Source organism: Salvia miltiorrhiza, chromosome 7 (assembly GCF_028751815.1).
Source record: "Salvia miltiorrhiza cultivar Shanhuang (shh) chromosome 7, IMPLAD_Smil_shh, whole genome shotgun sequence".
Lineage (NCBI taxonomy): Eukaryota > Viridiplantae > Streptophyta > Magnoliopsida > Lamiales > Lamiaceae > Salvia > Salvia miltiorrhiza.
The window spans coordinates 7042078-7054111 of NC_080393.1; the positions used below are offsets into that span (position 1 = coordinate 7042078).

Consider the following 12034-nt stretch of genomic DNA (forward strand, 5'->3'; position numbering starts at 1 on the left):
TTTTTGTGCATAACATATTTAAGTATGATTTCATAGATATATTTGAAACTTTTTTTGCTACGATTTCATGGAAATTTTGAGAATTTTAAAAATTTCAAAATCATAAAAAGTAAATTTAAAATAAATAAATTATGATAATTTAAATTTTTAAAATATTTTTTTTAACTTTCCTCCCTACTCTCTTTAACGATTTCTTTAAACCCTCCCTCCTTAATGAAATGTTTACTTTTTTGTACAAAATTAGTTTCTATATATGTATTTATTTTTATTTTTGTGTTTTAAAAGGTAACATCAAGCAGTGCGACCTCCTGTGTGTGAACAGTGAGGTCCCAGGTTCAAATCTCACTGTTTCCCCTCCCCAACTCCCCCAAGTAAAAAAAAAAGGTAAAATAAGTAGATATCATGTTTTGTGTTTTACATATTATTTTAATTTAATAGTTTAGAATATAAGAAAGGTGAAGGAAAATATATTGGTTCATTATATAACTCTCTTTTTTATATTATATTAAATTTAATATAACTTTGTAGATGAATAATTGGTTATAGATATATTAAAAATATAATTTTGTTATTTATGTTTGTTAAAAAAAGATTTATTTATTTATTATGACTTGTAATATTATATAATAATAGTAATACTAATTTTATCAAATAATTTTCAATTGTTTAATAACTATAATTATCATTACCTTTTTTATATAAAGTCCAAACTTTACATTTTCAAATTTGAATTTTCATTGAATAAATGATGTTGATTATTTTATTTTTAAAACATAGGAGTAGTATTTAACAGTTGCTTATATTTCATTCTCTTTAATATTTATATTTATTTATTTATTTTATTTATATATATCGTTTACTTTCGATGCTTGCCGTGCATCGCACGGACGAGCGTACTAGTATAAATATAAGTACCTCTTACTGTTCTTTGACTCTATTACTGTTCTTAACAATATTACAATTTTGTCTCTAATGGGACACTAAGCGGTGCGAACTTCTGTCTGTGAACAATGAGGTCCCGGGTTCAAACCTCACTGCTCTCCCTCTCCAACTCCCCCAAGTCAGAAAAACAATATTACAATTTTGGTTTCGCTCAAAAAAAAAATATTACAATTTTGGTGGGTGGAGGAAATATATATTAAACAATTTTCACATACTATATATAATTATTTAGTCAATATTTTTCTTATCGATTAATTTCTTTATCGATTATTTATTCAATATTTTCTTATCAATTCATTATTTGTATACATGTTAACTTACGAATTTTGTGAATAGATATTCAATATTTAATTATTTTTTATAAATATTAATTTAGATATTTGGGTTGAATGCAGTATATATTGTATCTTCACTAGCCTATATACATCTATTTTTCAATATTGATTAATTGGATACTAGTATATCTATAGTTAGTTTGTTATTTGAGTTTAACATAGTAATGCAATAATTTAATTAAGATAAATTACGGATTTTATGGATTTAAAATTATTAGAAATTATTATATAGTTATAGAACTAGTATGCCCGCTCGTGCGATGCACGACCAATCTTGAAATTGAACGATATTTTAAATAAATAAATACATATATTAAATATAATTTAAATATAAATAAATACAAACATAAATCTCAATAAAAAATCGAAGTTATGAACAACATAATCTTAATAAACACATGACTCTGAAAACATTTGAATTTTCAATTTTTGAACTACCAATTAATTATTTATAATTGAGCAAATATAAGTTTAATCTTTTTAGTTGCCTTAAATTTTTATAATAGAAAAAAATATAGATAAAAAATATTAAAAATAATTTATAACAAAAAAAGGAATGAAATAGAAAAAAAAATGAAGAACCGTAGCATTTAAAGAAAGAAGATAGGAGAAAGAAGAGATAGATGAGAGAGAAGAGAGAAAAAAATAATTTTGTGACTTTAAATGATAATAACTTATTTATTTTAAATTTATTTTATATAATTTTTACATCAAATTAAAGATCTTGTCATCATCTTTAATTTAACATTCATATTGAATATTTTTTTATGAATCAAAGTTTATGATTTTTAAAAGAGAATAAAAAAAAAAGTGTAGGAGAGAGAAATTTTGGTTTAAAAAAATTGCTCTTTTATATATTATATAGATTAATTGAAATATGGAATTAAGAAGATATAAATCAAGAATTTAGATAAATAAGAACGAAAAGATATGCAAAAATAAATCAAGAATTTAGGATACTCCCTCCGTCCACTAATTGTTGGCCTACTTTCCTTTTTGGTCCGTCCACCAATTTATGTCCTATCCATTTATAGTAAGTCTTTATAATTTTTTAATTGGTGAGTCCCAATAAACAATATATTTTTTCTCCACTCAACTAATAAACAATACACTTCGTGGGTCCCTTTCTCCACTCAACTAATAAACAATATATTTTGTGGGTCCATTTCTCCACTCACTACACTTTTTCTTAAAATCTGTGTTTTGCCTCCTTTTTTTTTTTTTTTTTTTTGATCGGGCAAAGTCATGTTAGATGTTAGTAATTAGTTTCTCATCCACTCCAAGAACCACCTTATCACTCCATTCACCAAGATCCACCTTATATCTCTCATCTCCAATTTTGCCTCCTAGACCAACAATTAGTGGACGGAGGGAGTATTATTTTTTGGTTGAAAAATACCAGCCCCTCTTTGTTGAGCATCTTTGATAGGTGTGAAGGGTGGTTGATCTTTGGCTATGGACTTGAGCGATCAACACAAATAGCCAAATGGCAAATAATTTTGTGTTAATGCCAGTAACCGGCCGTGGTGTGAACGCCTCGATCCGTTACATATATAATTAAATACTTAACTAGTGGAAATTTGTAAAATATACTTGCATTGAAAAATAAAGTTGTAGACCAAAAAAATACTACAATTACTTCAATATAATCTATACTTACTAATAGAAAAAGAGCCTAAGTCATCTTGCACAACTTGCAGATTGTCTATTTTACCCTTATTATATATTTCATTTTAAAATTATTTTACATATTATATATTTATAAAAATATATTAATTCATTAGATATTACACTAAATCTATGTGATATATTTCTATAGCTATTGATAAGGCTGACTTATAAATAAATATATATATCTGATGAATTAATAGATTTTTTAAAATAATAAACTACTATCAAATAAAATAACATTAATTACACGTACAACGTACGTTCTTTCTGCTAGTATAAATAAATAGAAGATGAACTCCCGTGCCCGCCTCGCTCCTCCGGGCCCGGCTCGCACCTTCCCGGTTCGAGGGCGCGCGCCCGCTCTACGAGCTAGCCCTGCTCTATATGGCCTAAAGTTTTAAACCATCAACTAACTCGTTGTAAACAATTAAATTTTATTTTAACGGCTCAATATACCGACATATTACAATCAAGAGATTAAATTAGTCTCAACTAACAAACTGATGAATATGAATGAAGCATATGGAATGAGTTTATCAGAAATAACAAAACTCGTATATGACGGGTTCAACCGATCCATCATTATCATACCTCCATTCCCACTTTCAACTGTTATAAGAAATTGACCCTTTCTCCCCCTCCCCTGCCGGCGTATATACATAACTCTCTCTCTATCTCTATATAAATTACTACCCATAACTCATTCCACTGTTTCCGCAGTCGCTGTTAGTTTCTGTCAGCATTTCCATTTCATTTTCACTTGCCACGAACTCATTGTAAATTCAACCAATTGGTGTTCCTCACCCATTCTTAACACAATCGAAGGTTGTTATAACACTATTTTCCTTAGATGATACTGATCAAGATGATTAATCGAGCTCAATTATGGTTAATCCTGAGCACATGGATTCTGATCTCACCATCAACATCAAATGCAGAAACAGATGAGGTGCGAAACGCACTCGCCCTGTTCATGAAGACGATTTCCCTCGGGAATGCGGAAGCCAACTGGGGTTGGAACGCCACTTCCGACCCATGTAACGACGGATGGAAAGGAATCACGTGTTACAACAACACGCCCACCGTCAGGAAAATAGTCCTCGACGACCTCAACCTCACGGGGACCATCGACGCCGCCGCCCTCTGCGCCGCCGCTTCATTGACCGTCCTCAGCCTCAACTCCAACCGCGTAGCCGGACCGCTGCCGGAGGATATATCAAAATGCAGAAAACTCACTCACATATATCTCCACGGAAACAGCTTGTCAGGAAGCCTTCCTGCTTCTCTCTCTAGGCTGAATAATCTCAAGAGATTCGACGTCTCCGGCAACGGCTTCTCCGGCGGCATCCCGGACTTCTCGAGGATCTCCGGCTTGCTCACTTTTCTCGCGCAGAATAATCGGTTGAATGGAAGCATGCCGAATTTCGACTTCTCCAATCTCGACGACTTCAATGTCTCCAACAACGATCTCAGCGGCGCCATCCCCGACGGCGGCGGCGGTTTTAACGCGTCGAGATTTTCAGGCAATCCGCGGCTGTGTGGGCCGCCGTTGCCTAATACTTGCCCGCCTCCGCCTAGAAAGAAAAGTGCTTCATCTAAGAAGGACTACTTCATTTATTCCGGATACGCTTTGATCGGCGTGATCGTGGTGCTCCTCGTCGCGTTCAAAGTGATGAAGAAAACCACGCGGAGAGAGAAGGGAGAAGCGGCGGCGAAGAAGGGGTTTGAGGGACACAGCAAGGTTAGTGGATCGTCGAGCGAGTTGAAATCAAGCGGCGAGAACAGGTCGGAGTTCTCGATAACTCCGGAGCGCGGAAGGAATTCTTCGTCGCTAACTGTGTTGTCTAGTCCGCTGAGGAATGATCTGAAATTCGAGGATCTGCTGCAGTCGCCGGCGGAGCTGATTAGCCGCGCCAGGCACGGCAGCCTGTATAAGGTGACGCTGGACGGCGGCGTGAATTTGGTGGTGAAGAGAATAAGGAATTGGGAGATTGGAAGAGATGAATTCACAAAAAGGATGAAGAGGATTGATGAAGTTAGGCATCCGAATGTGATGCCGATTGTTGCATTTTACTGTTCCATGCAGGAGAAGCTCTTGGTGTATCATTTTCAAGAGAATGGCAGCCTCTTCAACCTTCTTCATGGTACTCTTTCTCATCAATTTCGTGTTTTTGTTAATTCCATAACTTTAAGATTAAATTGCAATTATAAACATTAGTAACGCGGTATAAAAAAATTTATTTGATGCTATTAATTGGGGATCGTCCTCAAATTTGATTAATGATTCACCAAAGTTTCAATTTGCCAAAGAATTCTCCTACTTTGAGACCTTAATTCGGGAATATAATGGGCTCAATGAGAGGAATATTTTAACAAATAAGTTTAATTCCCAATATTTGTTATTTGTGACGAATTTCAGTGGAGCACCAACATATATATTCACAAATGCCAATCAATACTTCCTGATTTTATGGGAACGGAAAATCCGCGATTAGTTTAGTGACTTTAGTCAAAGCCTTCGTCTTTGATTCTCGAATCAAATGCTTAAACGATGTGACTTTATTTGAAATCAAAAGTTTGACAAAATCAGCAAATTCAGGGTGTTTCGGGCAAAAAATAAAAAGAAGTTAAAATTTTTTGGATAGCATATGAGGTTGCCAAACTCTAAAATTGGTATTATAGTCACAATTTAAATTAAGGGCCCTTTGGTTTATGTGATGCAAAAACAGGAGGCGGAAACGGCGGGAAGTTTGAGTGGAGAAGCAGACTAAACATGGCGGCCAAAATCGCGGAGGCGTTGGCCTTCATGCAGCAAGGCCTGAAAGGCGAGGGAATCGCGCACGGCAACTTGAAATCATCCAACATCTTGGTGAGCAAAGAGAGTATGGATCCCCTGATAAGCGAGTACGGGCTGGCGGAGGTGGAGTCCGGCAACGACGGCAGCAGCACCTTAGAGAGAGACGTTTCGAGGGTGGGAGTTGTGCTGCTGGAGCTGTTGACCGGGAAAGTGGTGCAGACGAACGGGATGGAGCTGGCGAGGTGGGTGAACAGCGCCATAAGGGAGGAGTGGACAGTGGAGGTGTTCGATAAGGCGCTGGTGGTGGAAGGAGCCAGCGAGGAGAGGATGCTGCTGCTGCTGCAGCTGGCGCTAAGGTGCATCAACGCTTCGCCGCAACTCAGGCCTACCATTCAGGAAGTTGCTCAGCTCATTAGCTCTATAAAGGAGCAGGAGGAGGAGAGATCTGCCAGCTTTGAATCTTTGTGAGAAGATGATATTGCTGTCAACGCTTCCGGAATTTCCAGTTCCATTCGTGTTTGGCCATTCATCGAGATTGTAGATGGCATATATGTTTGCTTTTATGTATTCTTTTTTTACATTATGACCCACTTGACTTAATAGAAATAAAATACTATACAAAATTAATTGTATATAAAACATGCATGCTATTTTTTGTGTAAATAGATAAACTTTAGATGCATAAACAACGCCAACCCGCAGGATCTTGGTTAGAATTATAAAAAGTATCTAAATATAATCAATTAAGCATGCAACTTGCACGCAGACGAAATCTCTACACCACACAAAGGAGAAAAATAATCACACGCATACGGAATCACCATACAAAAGTGGAAAAATTATACTGCTCGCATGCGAAATTAAACCTAAAACCTCTCACATAGGAAAGTCTTTGGGTGCCTCAACTTTGCCACTTGAGCTAAGTCTCATTGACCCATTAAGCAAAATTTGATTTTGACTTCTTTTATATATATATATATACATGAATACTCTTGTTCGATATTGTTCTATTATGGATCAAGTTTAGAATTTAAATATTCTCAACTTAAATAATTAAGCTTAGATATTCTCATTGGATTTATAGTTCATTTAAAAAAGTACTACTTCATCAGTCAACGAAATAAGTACTCATATTTTTTTTAGTTCATCTATTAAATGAGTATTCATTTTCTTTTTTTGGTAGATGTACCCCATACAACTCACTCACAATAAAAATGGGTCTCTTATTCTACTTACACATATTTAGAGGGTGTTTGGCTAAGTTTATTTTAAAGAGCTTATAAGATGTTTCAAGAGCTTATAAGATGTAGTTTTCTAAGAGCTTATAAGTTGTCAAAGTGTTTGGATAATTGAGCTTATAAGCTAAAAAGAGAATTTTTTTCTAGAGAGAGAAAATATTTTTTTAGAGAGAGAAAATCGAAGAGAAATGAACTTAAATAATATATGATGAAAATAATAAATTATAGTTGAAAATTATTTGTAAAATAATTATTACATATGAGATTATAAAAAAATAAGTTGGGGTAGAGGAACTTATTTTTTTGGAAACTTATAAGTTCTTGGAGCTTAAATTTGGAGCTTATAAGCTTAAATTTGGAGCTTATAAGCTGTTTTGAGGAGCTTATAAGCTCAGCCAAACACCCTCTTAATCAATTTCTTAAAATTTGTATCACCCTTAAATAAGTATTTACTTTGTGGAGGGAGGGAGTAATTAAAATCTTACTTTCAAGTAAGATAAGAACTTAGTATTCCTCAAAAAAAAAAAAAAAAAAAGAAAGATAAGAACTTAGTAGTAATTAAATAAAATAATTTTCGTCTAGTCAAGCAAAATATAACGTTTGGCGTCCCTTTTTAATTTTCTCAACAAATTAAATCTGAGGCATCGTTTCTGGTCTGCCGGCCCAATCACATTTGCTATTTTATATTCTCCCCCCTTTTACACGATGAGTTTTGCGATTAACACATGAGTTTTATTGTAATAAGACAAATTTCTATATTTATTATTAACCATGCTGACGTAATTCTTAAAATTTAAAATTAAATAATGAATGACATTTAAAAATAAAAATAAAAATACATTAAAGAATGGCATCGTTATAGTCTTTTCATGTGACTTCTGGGTACCCCCAACAAGAATAAGACAATAGACTCCTTTTTGTTTTTGTTTTTCCACATTAAAGTTAAGTTTTGCTCTAATTATTTTATATCATTATATTCATAAAGTTTTAGAAATAAATTATTTGGTTATAGTGTCTGTTCCTTAGTAAATTAGAAAGAGTAATTATATTTTATCCAAAATTGCCGGCATTATTCTTCTTGATTCCTTGTCAGTGCACTTCATGATAAAAAAAAAACTGTAATTAATTGATAAAAAATGCAGAGAGAAAAAATAATGATTATTTATGAGTTTTTAGTTTTGTTAATATTTTCTGAAATTTTGTTTTAATATTTTTAATGAATACGAATAATTAACTCGATCATTCTATTAGGAGTATTTTTTAGGTGCTTTTATATGATGGTAGGATTATGCAATTTTTTCTTGACACGCCCTCAAACAAGACACTATATTGTGGATGGAGAGAGTAATAATTATAATTAAAATTTGTTTTACTTATACCACCTCTATAGGTGATACACTTATATATCTCAAATAGGTATAATATTTTTGAATTTTTAATTTACTAAGGACCGTGTATTTCATAGTAATTTTTATCAAACAAGATATTATGGTGTCATAGATATTATGGTGTTATAGATATATTATGGTGTTATAGTAATCACCCTAACTAAACTAGCTCTTAAATGAAACTCTTTAATAAACAAAGGCATTTGTAGTGATGGAATGGGCCTTTATAAGTTTTGAAACTCTCATAAAATTTGTGCAATCTTGATAATTTTTCTCCGTCCCATTATAAACGTGTCATTACTTTTGGGCCCCATTATAAACATGTCATTACTTTTGGGCACGGAGATTAAAAAATGTGTAGAAAATAAGTATAATGGGTTGGTGTAAATTATTTAAATATTAAATATAGAGAGAGAATATATTGTCAAAAATAAAACGAGACATTTGTAATGGGGGGAGAGAGTATGATTTTGCTTCGGCTGAATTATGGCCCAATTTATTTTATCAAATAAATTAGGTCGATAGACTCGATACAATAACCTTTAATTTACAATATTAATTAATTTAAACTCACCAATATAAATTACAAAGTACTTCCTTCGTCTTGCGAAACTTGAACAATTTTTTTCCGACATGAGTTTCGAGGAGTTAGTATTTTGCGTGTTAAGTGTGGTAGATAAAAAAATAAAAATATGAATAAAGAGATAATTTTTTGCCATACAATAAAAGTGCTCAAGTTTCGCGTGACAATTCAAAAAAGAGTAATGTTAAACACCTATATTGTGGCCACCCACAATTTACCTAAATAGAAAATAATTTAATTTATTTTTTTAAATAAAAATAAAATTTAGTTATTTTTATCATATTCTCTACATTGAAGTTATTCTTTTGCAATTTTTTGGTAATTTTTTTATTTTTATTAAAAAATAAATTTAAAATAAAAATGTAAACAAAATTAAAAAAATAAATTCAATGTAGAGAATATAATAAAATGACTAAATCTTATTTTTATTTTAAAAAATAAATTAAATAAATCAAGATTTTCCTTATTAGACTATTTATCAACAATCTATAACAACCCAACTTTTTAATAAAAAAATATTTCTCTTTCTTCCACATATACAACCTATAATACTACAACTTTTATATTTTATCAATAACCCACTCCAACCCAACATTTTGAATGGTTTTCAAATCTTGGCAGAGGTAAGAAGAGAGGGAAGCTTCTTAGAGCATTATGGGTGTGTACGATTTGGGTGTTATGGAAGAGACGCAATGAAAGCAGATTTGAAGGAAAAACGTGGAGTGCCGACGAGGTGGTGATGGAGATTAAAGGAAGACTGTGGAGCTGGAATGCAGCTTTTAGAATCTGGTCCCCAGATGTTAATTTCTTGTCATGGTGTTCCAAAACTTTTACTCTTTCTTCATGTATGACTTTCTAGGTACCTCTGGTACCGGTGGTTCTATATTTTCTTCTTTTCCTTATCAAAAAAAAAAAAAGAAGTGGTTGTGAAATGGGTTGGTCTGCAACCTTTTTTCATAATCGGTTATTCCACCAAATCATTACATCTATTTTTATTATTTAATTTTTTTTGTCTTATATGATGATCTCCTATAACCGATTTCAAAGATCATGGATAAAGATGGTCTTATACTAGTTTTTGGGTGACCATAATGTGGTTGCATAGATTTGGCTGCATAAATTTATTGTTCAAAAAAATATGCTATAAAGAAAAAAGGCAAATATATCATGTGCCAATTATTGATAGAACGAAATAGATGATTGGAAATTGTTAGAAAAATAAAAATAAAGTCCCAGTTGGTTGAGAAAATGACGTCTCTGGGCATCTTTTCAGGAGACCAGAGACAGAAGTAAAACGACAGCAACACCATCTCCAAATCTTGTCTCGAATCCTCTTTTCCCACTGACCCCCTTCCCCACTGCCAACTCTCAATTATGGTTCTCACTTTTGTCCTCTTCTCCCTCTCTCCACACACAGTGAGTGTGAAAAGAAAAAATCACATTTAAGAAAATAAAAATCAAAAACAGTTTCTGTCAGTCCTGTTCGAAGAAAAAAACATATCTCTGCCACATTCTCGATATCCTCAACAACAAATTCCCAATTTACAATCCACCAAATAAAGCTGTTCCCATTGGCAGTTTGTGTTTTTTTTTTGTCAGATTAAATTCAGATTATGCAATTTCAGACATTATTCTCTGCAGATTTTACAAAAAAACATTCTCCCTATTTTATCCAAATTAATTCCGGCCAAAGGGCCTCCGGGCTGCGCGATTTCTCTTGAAGTTGTAATGAGCTGAATCAGCTCAAACATTCTGTTCCTCTAACAAAGCTCCCGCCGTTTTCCTCCGCTTCGCATTCTAGAAGCTTCCGATCAGTCCTGCAGCTGCAGCAGCTCTTCCGGCCTTTCACTGCGCAGTTTGCTTGTCTGAATTCTCAAATTGGTGGTGAACTGCGGTAATGCATTTCATATCCACAAATGGTTGATGTCCAACTCGACCTCCCCTCCCCTTTGTGCAGAGGTGAGAGCTTAATATTGCTCTGTTTTTCAGCCTCATCTTTCAAAATAAATGGTGTCGGATGCAAGTGTAGTGACTTGTGATGGAAAAGTTTTTGAGATTGTTACTGTGTTTTTGGAGTTACTTTTCGATTGATCTACTCGCTTCTGCTCAAACTTAATCAAATTAATCAACATTGTGTAAGAATCCAACTGTATTTTCGAATAGCTTATAGATTTGATCCTTCTTTTCGTAGTTTTACAAATAAAACTAATTATTGGTCCAATACAAAACTAATAATTCTATTACTGTAGTTATTAGTTGATAATTCATGGCGTTCTCATGAATTATTTTCATAATATATGAAAACTATTATACTTTAAAAATATTTTTTTTTGAGAGACTTTAAAAATAATTATTAGTAATTGTGAAGCATTCAATTCTATACTACAAATTTAACTACATATTTATGAACTAAAAACAAAATAATCACCCTAATTAACCAACCATCAAATAAACTAAAATCTACATCGCAGAAATGCGGAAATGCTACACGTGTAGTACCGTGAAAAGGAAAGGTATAAATGTTCTCGGCTTAAGAGTGATAATAAGTGTATAATTCATCAATAGTCGTACATTAACATAAACGTTGTAAATTATGCTTGAACAATTTAAGCCAATTATTGTTGAAAAAAGTTGGAGAGGAATGACACCTATTGACAAGTCTATGGGCTATGATACATCACGCTACCTATTGACAAGTCGAATATATTGGCCATTTCCAATTTGTCAAACTCTAAAATTTATTCTTCCAAATCCTATATAAAAAAATATTTTCTATCCACAAATTATATTTTATATTATCTTATTCTTTCTTTAAAAAATGATGTATGTCGAATTGATGAGATATGACAAGCATAATCCTGAATGTTGATACGTCACTCTATTTGAATATTACTTCCTCCGCCTCCGAAAAACATGCGGTGATATGAGTCGTACGTATTTTAAAAAATATTAGATTAGATGAGTGTATTATGAATAAAAATGAGTTTAACTTTATTTAGGAGGCGTTTATTTTGAAGGATTAGCATTGATTGATAAAATAATAAGACTAATTATCTATAGCATTGATTGATAAAAATAAT

General features: G+C 32.7%; 2 protein-coding genes across 2 annotated transcripts in view; both read left to right on the top strand.

Moving 5' to 3' along the window:
* Positions 1-12034, top strand: part of LOC130992114 (nucleolar complex-associated protein 2) — an 884658-nt gene that overhangs the window by 433526 nt on the left and 439098 nt on the right. The window lies entirely within an intron of this gene.
* LOC130992122 (probable inactive receptor kinase At2g26730) lies at positions 3629-6356 on the top strand. The gene is made up of 2 exons (XM_057916632.1): positions 3629-5092; positions 5678-6356. Exons 1-2 carry the CDS (start codon positions 3799-3801, stop codon positions 6211-6213), a joined length of 1830 nt encoding a protein of 609 aa, XP_057772615.1. The 5' UTR covers positions 3629-3798; the 3' UTR covers positions 6214-6356.